Source organism: Pleurodeles waltl, chromosome 5 (assembly GCF_031143425.1).
Source record: "Pleurodeles waltl isolate 20211129_DDA chromosome 5, aPleWal1.hap1.20221129, whole genome shotgun sequence".
NCBI lineage: Eukaryota > Metazoa > Chordata > Amphibia > Caudata > Salamandridae > Pleurodeles > Pleurodeles waltl.
Genome location: NC_090444.1, coordinates 1586072487 through 1586087720, shown reverse-complemented (window position 1 = coordinate 1586087720; position 15234 = coordinate 1586072487). Strand labels below are relative to the sequence as shown.

The following is a 15234-nucleotide window of genomic DNA, read 5'->3' as shown; positions in this document are numbered from 1 at the left end:
AAACTCTAGTGGGATTGTGTTAAATAAAAAAGTAAACTTTGGAAGTATTAAAATTGTTATACAAGTCTTAAAGAGTGTAATACCAGGTCAAACTTTTGTGCCTCACTCAGTATTCCAATCTTTCAGCATTATATTGCTATGCCAGTATAGCCAGCTCACCCAGGATGCATTACGAATACCCACAAAAGAGGGCCTGTCTCTACCCCGCAATGATGTTACAACAGCTAAATACAGACATTTAGCACCAAGTGCCAAATTCAGGAACAAGCCAAATGTTCGCCCTAACAGTCACCTTTGGCCGTCTTCTCCTACCCAGCACGAAAGCTCGAATACTGGGGCCAAATAGGGTGACCCTGCCCTGCCTCTTTGTGGCACTGAGAGGCGCAGGACGGGCCCGCCCGCAGGAGGTGCACGTGTCTGCCTACAGCCTAGTGCCACACCTTTTTGCAATCTGATAGAGATAGCAATTTGGAGCCAGATTTATATCTTGATGAGCTGCCTGTTTCTCAATCAGGTCGATGTTGCCCTGATGGAGATGCTGCCTGCGGAATTTAGAAATGACAACCAAGCTGGCGGTCATTTCTAAAGCATTGGCAGAAACCGCTGTCACAGCGGTTTCAATCAATGCTTTTTGCAGTTTTGCAGTCATCAACAAGACGGAGCCTTACTGGGGAAATGCTACGTAGAAACATTTCATAGAGCATTTGTACATCTGTTCCACTTTACACCTTGCATCCCGTTCAAGTGTAAGCACGGGAAAGCTAAGCAGAACTAAACCGCATCCCACAACTCTGACTCCAAAGAGAAGGTACGGGTGCATCAAGATGTAAGAAGCTACACTTCAAGTTTAACAGCCATGAAACTGATTTGTCAGTTGGTGCTGTCACACCCTTAGTTTCTCAGCTGTTGTTAACCCCGCAGCAGATTGAGGCCTTGAAAGAGGTCAGTCTGATGTGCTTTTGGGCCCCATAGAAGTGCATGGCCTCTGAGCCAGTGATGCATCAGATAACCTAATTCCTTGGGGCTGTGAAACCAACAGACAGCATACAGGCCATTAGGGGCATCAGTTTGTGGTTATTAGACACCATACTTGAATAGGGTAAAATAGACATTAATCTTATTTTCCCCTTACCCATTGTTTTTATCTTGACAGACTCTCATTTTCTTAATAAATATTTCTATTTTCTTTGTTCCCTCTAGTCAATCTTAACAGCATTCTTCACCAATCCCACTAACTGCACTCACCTACCGACAAACATCTCCAATAAAAGATCTCTGGTAAAGAGCTCCCTTGAGGGGCCGTCAGGCATTGCAGTGCCGTTCTGACAAGGAGCAAAGCCTGATGATGAAGCATGTCACCAAACGATGAGTGAGGGCTCTTGTTCCTGATTTAGGATACCCACAAGGACCTACCGATCTTTCCCAGATTGGGATTAGATCTGCTATCTCTATTGTGAAACTGTGCATCAAAGTTCTGTCTGCCCTGGACCCAAGCGACTGGATGGTGCTATTGGGTTAATAAGAACCCTATTTCCACATTTTCTTCCTGCAATTGCACGGATGCTACCTTTGTTTTTAGGTGGGCCAAGAGCATTTTCAATTTTTGGTGCTCCCGTTTGGACTTACAGGTGCCCCTTGGGTGTTAACAAAGATCATTGTGGAGGTCGCTGCCCATCTGGGGAAGGCTGCAAATAGCAGTCTTCTCATTCCCTGGCGACTGGCTGCTGAAGGTGTGCTTGCCTCTTACAGCCGTAACTCACCTTCAGATGATGGCCGATCTGTTGACATTGTTGGGCTTTTCCATCAACATGCCGAAGTCACACCAGACTCTTTCACAACAGCTCCTCTTCTTACGAGCCATCCTGGATACTGTGCTCTTCTGAGACTTTCCTCCGCCTCAACAAATCCAGCACATTCTGGCTGCAATCCCGATGTTTCAATCTTACAGCTGGGTTTCATTGTGAGCAGCTCTGAGATTTATTGGCCTCTTGGCATTCTGCATCCTGCTGGGGAACCAACCTAGATGGCATATGTGAACTCTGTATTATGATCTGAATTCTCAGTGGGGTCAGCACCAATTGACCTTTTTGGATCACTTCCAGGTTTTGGAGATGACTGCGAAAACTTTGCAATGCTGGCTGCTGGACCAGTGGCAGACTCTTGTCCCTGCCCCTAGCAGGATCTTCAATCGCCTTGGTGGATGAGATCGGGCAACATAGCCTAGTGGATGATGAATGGCGGCTGCCCTCTAAGATGGCACGGGGAGTCTTCCAGCAATGGGGAGAACCCTGAATTGGGCTTTTCGCCGCCACAGAGAATGTGCAATGTCAAAACGTTTGCCGGTTGGAGTTATCTGGGAAGTTCACGCTCACAGATGCCTTTTGCTTCAATTGGAGCTAGGAACTCCTGTACACCTTCTCCCTACCCCCTCTCCAGCTCAAAGTTCTCAAGAAGAACTGGCTCAAGTCATCCTAGTAGCCCCAGACTGGGCAAGAAGAATGTGGTACCTGGAACTACTGCCCATGACCATTTCTTCTCCTCTCTGTCTGCTCCTTCAGGATGACCTACTGTTGCAGCAGCAGGGCAGGGTCCTGCGCCTGAACCTTCACATTCTACACCTCCGTGCATGAAAAATGAGCAGCAACAGTTGATGGCTTTTGATCTTTCTCACGAAGTAGTTGGTGTTATCTTGGCAGCCAGGTGTCCCTCTACCAAAACTATTTATGGAGGTCACTGGGAGAAGATTTTCCACCAGCCTTTACTGGAACAGTTAGCTGACATACTGTTATTTTATCTTTCGTTGGCCCAGCCCTCCCAGCTTTTTTACACCTACCTGATCAGCTGCCATTGTTCAAATCACTTGTTGTGGCGAGTTTCTTGAAAGGGCTGGTTTATATATTCCCACCACAACCTTTTGTGATGCTTCAATGGGACCTTAATTTGGCTCTCACTTAACTCATTTGTGCCATGTTCGAACCAGTGCACAGCTGTTTTCTCTACCTTATCACACTAAAGACCATTTCCTCATAGGCATCACATCAGCTTGTCACATGAGTGAACTATAAGCATTGTTTGTCCAGAAGCTGTATAATTCCCTCTTTCCATATAAGCTGCTTTTTAAGACTAAAGCAGCATTCCCACTCAAGGTTTCATGTCCGTCCTCCTGGCGGCAGGCTATCACCCTTACAGCTTTCTATGCCCCACTTCATCCGTCTAAAAAGGAAGAAAGACTCCATTGCCTTGATCCCAAGAGAGCCCTGAGCTTCTACAGCGAATGAACCAAGGAACATTGGATGGATGATCAGCTCCTTGTGGGTTATTTTCTGGGATGAAAGCAGGCAAAGATGTATAGAAAAGAAGCATCTTGGGGTAGATTGTTTTATGCACTAAGGTTTGTTATGGGCTGGTCAGGAAGCCTCCAGAAGTTGTTTGCTCTCATTCCACCAGAGCAGATACTGCTACTATTGCCGTGGAACGCGGTGTGCCAACTTGGACATGTACTTGGCATCTACTTGGGTGTAGGTTCACATATTCACAAAACACAACTGCCTGGATAGTCAGGACTGTGGGCGGGGCATTTTACCCAGTCTGTCCAGCAGGATTTCCTTGTTTGAGCCATTCCACAGATGCCCTCCACCTGGGGAGGTAGTGTTTTGTTAACTATTCACAAGGTGGGGAATCTGTGGTTAAAGGTATCCATTAGAAGAAAAAGTACATACTCTTGCTCACTACAGATTTCCTTGTGACACATGCTCCTCCCCGTAATGCATGATTGGACTAATCTAGTCCATTATAATACTAAGATTCCAATCTAGAGACCTGCACACTGGTTGAATCAGATTTTTAATGGCTCCTCATCCAATATCATGGTCAGAGATTAGAAAGAAACCAATGTCAGCTTGCAGAGGTGCTGGCTATGTAGGAGCCTGGCGTCCCATCCAAAGCAGGACTGACCTGAAACAGAGCCTTATGATGCCACCTACTGACGCTCAAGGGAATTGCTGAGAAATATTTCTGGATTGAGTCTGCACTTGGCGAGTATTCACAAGGTGAGGATTTAACGGTTTTATAGAGTATCCCCTAGAAAGCGTGTTACTGGAGAATTTCTTTTTTTTTTTTTTTAAGTTGAAAACGTTAAGTGTTAACTGACTTTTTCACTTAACTAAAATTTCACTTTAACATTAGTTTTTTTTAAGTGAATGCACACACACATACACTCTCTCTCTCACACACACACACACACACACATATATATTATTATCTCCATCACTGATTTTCTGTATTGTGATGCATGTTTTCTTTCTTTTCCAGATGAAATGAAAACCTTTGCAGGACAGCAGATTGAGCCTCTCTTCCAGTTCTCATGGCTAATTGTGTTTCTTACTCTCTCGCTATGTGGAAGCGTGGGCTTATTGTTGTCCATCACTGTGGATCCAAAACTTGGGATTGCTGTGGCGCTTAGCCTGTTGGCTCTCATGTACATCTTGTTTAGTAAGTCTGTTTAGTACTTTGCTAAATTTGCTGGGTTTATACATTACATTTTCTTTATTCATGGAAAAATTCATGTTTTTGCTACATCTATTACAAATGTATTTTTCATAATGATTAATCCTATTTATGGCGGTTCTGTCTAGATAAGAGCAAGGAACACGAGAGAAAAAAGAAAGATTTAGCTATTATTTGGGATAATGGGAATATCACTTCCCTAACAAGTTTATTTTTGTTAAGAATAGTGTTCGCTTTCAGAAACAAATGCTAAATTTAGAGTTGTAAAATAGCTTGTAAAAAAGTATTTGTTGCTTTGGTTAATAAGAAACAAGCAAGAAGATGACAAGGCAAAAGGAACAATGTTGCCAGATTGGGCTATTTCCCAGACAAATGGGCAATATTTTTCCCATTTGTGCAGGAAATAACTCTCTGGGCAGGGTGCACAAATTTGGGCTATAGTTGGCCCTGTGTGGGCATATTTACCAGACTAGAGTCAGCAGAGCAGGGTGTCAATCATTCATAGCACGAAAGTGTTACCTATGATGGCCCTGCTTAATTCCGTTAGCCTGCCCCCAGAATGACTGGACCAATGTGGTCACCAGTGGCTTAGCACTGCCTTGTAAATATGGGCCCCTCCGGCACAGTTTTCTGTGGCATAGGGGCGTGCAATGGGTGTTGCTGTGGGCATTCCACCACAACACCCATTGCTTTTGACACTGCCCCAGATTTACAAGAAATTGTTAAACTGAGGCAGGTGACGTTAGCAAAATACTTTTATTTTTTCTTGTTTTTTGCTCTTTTTATGTGTGCTGCATTGTGCAGCACACATAGAAGGAACAAATCGCCATTAAAGAATGTTTTTGTGCAGGAAGATGTTCTTTCCTCCACAAACAACAGTCTCCCCCACAAGGCAGCCGCCCTTGCAACATGGAGCAAGGGTGGCTTCGTCAGCGCTAGGCAGCTAATTTAGTGCTGGCGCAGGGAGAAACAAGGATGTGTCATATTCTTTTAAATACAGCTCATCTCTTTGCTTTGGAAATGTAGGAGCGCGGCGCTGCTAAATGTGGCGCAGCGCCTTGCTCCAACATTTTCTAGTAAATGAGGCCCTTTGTGTTTCTCCAGACCAAGTATTTGTAACCTGTAATGCCTACCATATGGATGACATGTGACTCCTACACCTTATAACACTCATTACTTTATGGAGAAACCTTACGTACATTGATTTACAGACTTGGATGATTTATTGCTTATGTAAATGTTTGTATATAGTAAAGTAGTTTGATACTATACATTACGATTAATAGCGTACAAAGGATTTTGAATATAACATTTTTTATTAAGTGGTGTTTACATCACTGGTGTAATAACTCATATGGACATACATTTGCTATTCTTACATTGCATCCATGTCTCTTATAAAGATGTGAACAAAGTAAAAAACCTGCCTCCAAATCATAATGTTGCTTAAGTTCTTGTAAAGTGATAAGCTGAGTGCCTTTGTTTCCATTCATTGCATAGATATCTAAGTGTAAGGCTCTAGAATCCTCTGACCGAAGATGGGATTCTGACAAAAGGAGGGCTAATTGCTCTTTAACTGAGACCTTTGTTTTGGGCCCACATGGAAGTGAGAACAAGAAACCCCCTACAAGTTGCTTTTCTGAGAGTAAAGCAGTCATCATCATCAACACAAGCTTTATTCAGTCAACATAACCATCAAAGCATCATAATACAATTAAATTTCAATTTAAAATTTGAAGAAGAAAGAAGATAAAAAGAAGAATATAACAGTGTAAAACATAAACCAATAAAATACAGTCTTGAGCATCACAAATTTTAAAGTACTTATGTACCTAAAATTAATTCATAAGAAAGTTATTCAAGAAATGACTTCGTATATGCCATGCAGCCACAAGGAACTTGCTAACTGGCAAAATTAAATGTTTAGAAGTGTCACTCTTTAAAATCTCATTGCTGTACAACACTGGTTCAGGCCCAGAGCTCGACAAATAGTACAGAACCATTTTGATCGTGGAGTAGAATAGGCAGGACAAAAAAACATTAAGTGCTCCACCGTTTCAGAGCTGCCATGACAAGTTGGACATAGATCAGATGATGGAATAGGCCCCCAGCTTCTTGATAGAGATAACAACGGTAGACTCCCAAAACGGAAACGTGCATACAACCCCTTTCCCCGTAAATCAGGTATAAGGTCTAAATATGATTCATATTGAGGAATCCACTTAAAGTCAATAAATGAATTAGTCAAACGACCATGGGATTTGCTGCAAATTGGCTCATTTCTTACATAGGACCAGCAAGTTGTTTTCAAAACGGTGCTATGTATTTTTTCCAAGCATTGTGGATTTTCCCAGAAACTTGTCAGTCCCAGAATGTGAAACCAATTTGACACGCGTTTGACCCATGGAATGGAAGTCACATTTGGTCTCTTTAAAAGATCAAGAAAAGAGTCCCTATATACAGCAAGTTCGGGGACAGTTCAAATCCTTATCCAAAAGAGTAATGGTCATAGGTCTATCGTATCCCTTATACAATTGAACCCAAGATCCAGAAACATTGGAATTAAGGGTGTACTACGCGGGCAAGCTATTACGGCCCTGGCAAAATTATTTTCTCCCACAGATAGTCTGAAAAAACCCATATTTCAGCACCATAGGCAGCCGCTCCCTGCGCCTTTGCCAAATAAATTTTAATAGCTGGAGATACAGCTTTAGATACAGAACTTTTGTAAAAACGCAGGATAACGGCTGCTCTATTCTGGAGGAGCCCCACACTCTTGCTAATCCGATCCTCCCAATGCAAATTGCTTGATATCCTCAAACCTAGATAATCTATTGAGCTAACCCGATTTAATGGGGTCCCATCTAAATTAATGGTGCATCTCCCACGAGAACCTGGGCTAAACACCATTAATTTAGTTTTGTTAACATTCAGCTCCAAGCCATATCCGTGCAAAAAGATTTAAATCAATCAACAAGAATTTGAAGACCGATAGGGGTCTTAGAAATGAGGAGTGAATCGTCAGCAAAAAGTAGGATAAGGATCTTCTGAGTATTCAATGTGGGAGCGTCATTTTGGCAAGAAAACAAAATGTGTACCACCTCATTGATAAATATGGTAAATAAAATCGGGGCCAAAACACAGCCCTGATGTACTCCCATCTGAATGGGGATTTTTTCTGTCAACTCTCCTTGATTACCCCATCTCACTTGCGCATAAGTGTTCTCATGAAGTCTCCGTAGGAGATCAACTATATTGAGTGGAATTTTCAACCTAAATAATACTTCCCATAGTTTCTCTCTCTGGACCAGATCAAAAGCTGATCGTAGGTCCACAAAGACAACATATAAGGGTTGCTTGGAAAGGACTACATACTTCCAATATAGAAGCACCAGTCTAAATACCTGATCTATCATACTAGTTTTGGGGCGAAAGCCCGCCTGCAATGGGGAAAGAATCTGTTGATCTTGTACCCAACTTATTAGTCTATCCAGAAGCTGTTTGGCAAACGTTTTCTGTATATTATCAATGAGGCTAATAGGTCTATAATTAGCGGGCAGATTTGCATTGCCTTTTTTATAAATTGGAATTATTTCAGCACCTTTCCAAGTACTCGGAATTGCACCACCTGCAGCAATTTTATTTGAAATCAAATTTATGTACCAGGACCAAATAATTGGTTCAGATTTGTATAAATCTCCTGGTATCTTATCTAGGCCAGGAGCCTTACCTGATTTTAAGAAATGATTTGCAGCTAATGTTTCCTCTAAGGAAAAGAAAATACAACCCACTGGGTATAAGTATCCAGCAGAGTAAGTCAGAGCAATCGCTGAAGCTAGGTGGTTATAAAGGAGCTAGATCACCAATACTGCAATTACAAGTTGATGAGTTAGGGAGAGCAGCATAAAGTTGGGTGAAATGAATCACCCAAGTCTCAGGTTGTATGTGATTTCTAATGCTGCTCTTATTCCCTCTTTGTCTTTTGGATTGTAGCTCCCAAAATAGCGAGTTCTTATTTGATTTAGTTGCAGCAAGGAAATCCTGCCAAATAGAGTCTTCCCATAACTTTTTTGCTTACATTGTGGCCTTGTTATATATACATCTAGTTAATTGAATCTCCCCCAGGGAACCATTCATGATTGCAGTTTTATAACGCAGACTTAGCCTTTGCAGAATCCTCATTAAACCATGCATTGGTAGTCGTCGTATTAGCAACTAAAGATTTAGAGGAGGTGTTTTTGTAGAAGAAACTCTGCAGTTTCTTCAGCAGTAGTTTATGAATGCTAAGAATGGGACTATTGCTAACTTCATATTCTTCATAAACTGCTATCTCATCAATGAAATATTTATAAATCCCACTCATTAAATAGGGGTTGGACAATACCTTTGGCCAACAAACTCTTGTATGGTTTTTACCCAGCATTGGTGTAGGGACCACTGTACGTTGAGCATGCAGTGATCTCCTAAATACATCTCCACACAAGGTAAGAAGCAAAGGATTATTGTCACTCTCACAGCGAGGCTCCACCTTTATGTCTTTTAATAAAGGCCACAGCCTAACATCCACTAGAAAATAATCAATAGTACTAGAAGAAATACCTCTTTTAAATGTGGGCGCCATATTTAAATCTGAAGGTGTACGTCCTTTGCAGCCCCTAAGTCCATATTTTAGACATAATGTGGCCTACTGGGAGGCCACACAAGAACGGGTACGTTGACAAATATTCATTAGTTGCGGGATTCCCCACAATTCACCTTCTTCATCCGTTAATCCATTATTCAAAATAGAGGGTTCAAAGGTGCAATTCAAACCACCTGCTATTACTAGCAGGATTGAGGGGTGCAGAGAATCCAAAAATTCAAACAATTGGGACTAAAGTCTGAGACTCAGATCCCCGGGAAACCGAGCGGGCATAGATATTAATTAAAATAATCTTAAGATCCCAATGGAATGTGAGTTGGACTCCCAACATATTCACTGAGTCTATTTTTAGTGACGAATGGATACAATGTAGCTTCTTATTTAATAACATAAATAAACCTCCTTTTGCACGACCTAAATCCTTCTCTGAGGATTGGGCTCGGATGCTATACGCCGTATACCCTTGCATATAGATCTGTTCCTCAGCCCAAGTTTCCTGGAAAAAACAAACATCTTGGCAGTTAATATAGGTAATCCACTCGAGATCTCCCAGTTGCCTACCTAATCCAGCTGAATTCCATGACATTAAAGATATCTCAGCATTAGCCAACTCAGTTCCAGCGATAGAAGTAACAGTCCCCTTAGAGTGTGTAACCCCATTAGATGCCCCCAAAATCACTTCCTGATCAACATTTAGTCATTCAGTAACTATCGATGTAGGAGGGGTTTTAAATTCCACATGTGATTCACAGTCTAGAATGGGGACTGGGTTTCTCATAGAACGAGTGCAAGGAGGATTTAGAGCAAGACTAATGCCAACCCCTCTCGAAGGCGTTAGGTAATGTGTGTGTGCTTCAAAATCCATAAATTGCTCCACCAAAGCCCTATCAGAAAAACAAACAGAAATGAAATCAAGATTTGACCCTGAAACGCTACATCTGTCTACCTTAAGGTTGTCAGAGCGAATAACTGATAGACAATTGTGTCGGTACGTAGCCAATGAATGGCTTTATTGGTCAAGGACTCATGATTCCCAAAAGCACCTGGCAATATCTTAGGCACATCAATCATATAAATTGTACTGTCTATACTACCCACTCCCAGACTCTGATCATACTGAAAAATAGCATCAGTGTGAGGTTTAGGAAGATGGGTAGGAGATATAGGGAAGCTAATCACCCAAGCAGGGAGGTAACCTCACTCCTGGGCCCATCATTGATAGTATCTGACTGAGCAAGAATATGAGCGTAAGATCCCTTGTGATTTCTGTTGTTGGAAGCTCGATTGTGCTTCCACCTTGCATTAGCAAGTATTGGCTGATTATCCTCAATGCAAAATATAGATGGATCATCTGGAGGCGGGGGCAGAGCTGTCACTAACGGAGAGGTATCTGTTTCCAGCCCTAAACCTAACGGGATAATACTCCCACCCCCTCTTGCCTCTGCATGGGGCTGCAGGCATCTACAGCTGCTCTTCTGCATTAATTTCTCCTTCATAATTTCCATTAATAACGACACCATGGACTTTACTTCATCCACTTTCTGGAAGACAAGAGCTAAATCAATCTCTTTGCTCAGTGGATGCGGGCCATCTAGATCAGGAGGAAGTCGAAATGATGATATCAGTAGCGACTCCAGATGAAGGATGTATAGTACAAGCAGGAGAGTCTCCATTCTCTGCCAGTGGCCCAAACCGATTTGAAGACAAAATATTGGGAACCACCATAACAACTGGACTTAGCGGGGGAAAGTCTCAGCGCCCTTGGGTATAACATCCCTCTGACATGCCGAAGTTCCCAAGGCACTGCAAGATGGTACCAGGAGAGAATGCGAGGGATTTCCCTTAAGGGAAGGAAGATCCTTACTCATACTAGTCTCAGCAGGGGTATGAACTGCTTGTGACCTCTTCCTCCTTGTAAATATTTCTGGAATTTTCTCCTTCTTGGATACTCCACTACTAGTAGTCAGTGGATGAGGGTTACTCTTTAAAATAGCTTCAACCTCTTCAAATAGTAAATCAGTTGCATGTAGGGGGATCAAATCTTTAGTAGTTCCTGAACTTACTTGATTACTTAATCGTTTTTTCAGTTTTTTTATACCACTCGGAAGGGCAGCGACATCTGTAGCTTTCCGTTTCCCCATTATAGGCAGCAAAAAAAGAAATAGTATAATGGATCCTGAAACACCCGTTAGAGATCCTCAGTGCACTTACTTCTCACGGACAGGGGTGAGCCCTGCCCAGCCTCTATCGGGTGATAACGGGCGAAGACGGGCCCGTCTTGGCCCGGTCTTCACCCAGTCACGCGCCTGGGCGCGTCCCGCGCAGCGTGAGGGGTGTGCTCTTATTAAGGCCCAATATGGTTGAAAAGGAGCCTGGGGGATGTAGTCCCACCCCGGGACAGATGCAATCAAAGGGCCTCTCACCTCACGCACTCCAACAGCGTCCTGCGCAGCGTGAGGGGCGCACTGCTATTAAGGCCCAATATAATAATAGGCCCCAGAAGAAAAAGAAAAGAAAACAGTGCAGGAAAGGTGGACAACCTTTAGCCAAGGTTCCAGCAAGCCCAGGAGAGTCTGCTCCAGTAGGGGAGAACTCCAAAGGTAGCCCTGGTAAAGTCCAACCTGACCCACAAGAAGTCCTGGCTAGTCAGGCAACTGTTCAGCATTAGTGGCTGGCTCCTCAGCTAACAGAAGAAAGAGTGGAAGAAGGGTGTTTACTACAAGATGTAGCGACCCCTCACTCTATCACAGCAGACGGGCACCCTGAACCCAAAGAAGCCTGTAACCTAGCCCTTTCCCTTGGTGGTCAAGAGCTAAAGGTGTGGTTCTGGGCACTGATAGCTGTCAGTGGACTCTGCTGGGTGTTAGCCTTTATGGCTGCACTGTCCTTGGCATCGTGGTCTGACCCAGTGCCAAATAGCAAGTTAGGCCCCCTGACCCTGTTGGTTATGGTGGGGTTGCTCCAGCTCTGGGTAACCTCTTTGGGTAAGCTAGGGGTAACCCTGGCTAAGATAAGATTAGCAGAGATGGATACCTCTAACCCCAAAATAGAGAGAATGGGTGAAGACATAAAAACACAGACAAGGGGCAATTCAGACTAGGTCCTATCACTGTGGAAGTAGGCCAGTTCCCCAGAGGGAATGACCTGAACAGGAGGATGTAAGGCAGAGTAGGCCCTGCAACAAACCAGCCTGTTTTCCCTACTCTTCCTCGTCTGACAGACTAGGAAGACTCTCCCAGCTTTGGCTGAGTCTCCTGGCCTGTGGGCTGGGTGGTTAGGGTGGAGGATGGGGAGTTTATGTAGGAAAATGGCTCCTTGTTGCAGTTACCCCCCACTTTTTGCCTGATATTGATGCTGACTTGACTAAGAAGTGTGCTGGGACCCTGCTAACCAGGCCCCAGCACCAGTGTTCTTTCACTAAAAATATACCATTGTTTCCACAATTGGCACACCCCTGGCACACTGCTAGGTCCCTTGTAAAAGGTACCAGTGGTACCAAGGGTCCTGTGACGATGGAAGGTCCCTAAGGGCTACAGCATGTGTTGTGCCACCCTAAGGGACCCCTCACCTAACATATGCACACTGCCATTGCCCTCAGGATGCCATGCGCACAAAATACTGCCTGTGGCATAGGTAAGTCGCCCCTCTAGCAGGCATTACAGTCCTAAGGCAGGGTGCACTATACCACAGGTGAAGGCATAGCTGCATGAGCAATATGCCCCTACATTGTCTAAGTCCATTCTTAGACATTGTAAGTACAGGGTGGGCATCTTAAGTGTATGGTCTGGGAGTTTGTCAAAACGAACTCCACAGCTCCATAATGGCTACACTGAATACTGGGAAGTTGGTATCAAACTTCTCAGAATAATAAACCCATGCTGATGCCAGTGCTGGATTTATTAATAAAAAAGGACAGAGGGCATCTTAGAAGATGCCCCCTGTATTTTACCCAATCCTTCAGTGCAGGACTGACTGGTCTGTGCCAGCCTGCCACTGAGACGAGTTTCTGACTCCCTGGGGTGAGAGCCTTGGTGCTCTCTGAGGCCACAAACAAAGCCTGCACTGGGTGGAGGTGCTTAACACTTCCCCCTGAAGGAACTGTAACACCTAGCAGTGAGCCTCAAAGGCTCAGGCTTTGTGTTACAATGCCCAAGGGCACTCCAGCTAGTGGAGATGCCCGCCCCCTGGACACAGCCCCCACTTTTGGCGGCAAGTCCAGAGGAAATAATGAGAAAAACAAGGAGGAGTCACCCACCAGCCAAGACAGACCCTAAGCTGCCCTGAGCTGAGGCAACCCCTGCCTTAGGAAATCCTCCATCTTGTTTTGGAGGATTCCCCCCAATAGGATTAGGGATGTGCCCCCCTCCCCACAGGGAGGAGGCACAAAGAGGGTGTAGCCACCCTCCAGGACAGTAGCCATTAGCTACTCCCCCCCCCCCAAACACACTCCTAAATTTAGTATTTAGGGGTGACCCTGAACCCAGGAAATCAGATTCCTGCAATATGAAGAAAGAAGAGGGACTTCTGACCTGAAAGCCCTGCAGAGACGACAGAGATGACAACTGACATGGCCCCAGCCCTACCAGCCCGTCTCCAGACTCAAAGAACCTGCACAGCGAGGCTCCCAGCGAGACCAGCGACCTCTGAGGACTGACCTGCACCTAATGGACCAAGAAACTCCTGAGGACAGCGGCTCTGTCCAAAACTACAACAAAGAAACCATCTTTAAAGAAGCCTCCAGCCTCACTCCGGAAGCGTGAGTCTTCACACACTGCACCAGATGCCCCCGGCTCGTGTCTAGAGAAACCAACACCACAGAGAGGACTCCCAGGAGACTCCAACGACAGCGAAGCCTGCAGAGAGGATCCAGAGGCCCCCCTGACCGCGACTGCTCGATAACAAAGGAACCCTATGCCTGGAAGAAGCACTGCACCTGCATCCCCCATGACCGGAAGGAACCAACCACCGGTGCAGGAGTGACCAGCAGGCAGCCCTCATCCTAGCCCAGCCTGCATTTCCAAAGTAACCCTCTGGTCCCTCTATTGACTTCAATACAAAACCCGACGCCTGGTTCACACACTGCACCTGGCCACCCCTGTGCCTCTGAGGATGTATTTTGTGTGCCTGTTTGGGACACCCCCAGTGCTCTACAAAAACCCCCTGGTCTGCCCCCTGAGGACGCAGGTACTTACCTGCTAGCAGACTGGAACCGGAGCACCCCTGTTCTCCATAGGCGCCTATGCTAATTGGGCCCTACTTTGACCTCTGCATCTGACCGGCCCTGTGTTGCTGGTGCAGGGTGTGTGGGGTTAAATGGAACCCCCAACAATGGGCGGCCTATGCCCAGGAGAATGAACTTGTAAGGGTCTTACTTACCTAAGAAACTAACCACTACTTACCTCCCCCAGGAACTGTTGATTTTTGCAGTGTCCACTTTTAAAATAGCATATTGACATTTTTGCCAAAACTGTGTACATTATTGTTTTAATTCAAAGATCCATACTTACCTGTGTGAAGTACCTTCTAATTCATGTACTTACCTAGATTTAGATCTCTGTGGACGGGTTACTCTGTCCCAGCGGTGACAGATATCCTGTCCACCAAAATATAAATCTCGTAGGATAAAATGGTATTTATATTTCGGTGGACGGGATATCTGTTGTGATGGATTAACCCGTTTGCCGAGATCTAAATCAGGTCCTAAATGTCATTCTAGCCTAGAACTTACTCTTGAGAGATCCCTTTCATGGGTCCTTTCACTAATGTTTTACATCAATGTTTGGTTCATTGCAGACATCTACTCCCCATTCCGGGCTAAGCCCCTTCTACTTTATTTACCATCATTAACCCGCCTTATGCCATGACACCTTTACGCTTTGTATCACTTCATGTACAAGGCCTGAAGTGCCCTATTTAGCGTCAAGCCCTTTTGCAGTGGCTCCGGCGGAAGGAGGTGGATGTGGCTTTGCTCCAAGGGACCCATCTCTTTTATGCTGATCATTAACGCCTTGACTCATACTGGTATCCAGTACAGTTCCACTCCTCTTGCTCATGCAAGATGTTAGAAATGGGGTCTCCAATTGGCA

The 15234-nt window shown here is 44.6% G+C and overlaps 1 protein-coding gene across 6 annotated transcripts in view; it reads left to right on the top strand.

Moving 5' to 3' along the window:
* KIDINS220 (kinase D interacting substrate 220) overlaps positions 1 to 15234 on the top strand; it is a 987486-nt gene that overhangs the window by 419480 nt on the left and 552772 nt on the right. For all 6 annotated transcript variants that reach the window (XM_069235892.1, XM_069235890.1, XM_069235888.1 and 3 more), the window contains exon 14: positions 4312 to 4491. In XM_069235892.1, the coding sequence (XP_069091993.1) occupies positions 4312 to 4491 (180 nt within the window). The remainder of the gene's footprint in view (positions 1 to 4311; positions 4492 to 15234) is intronic.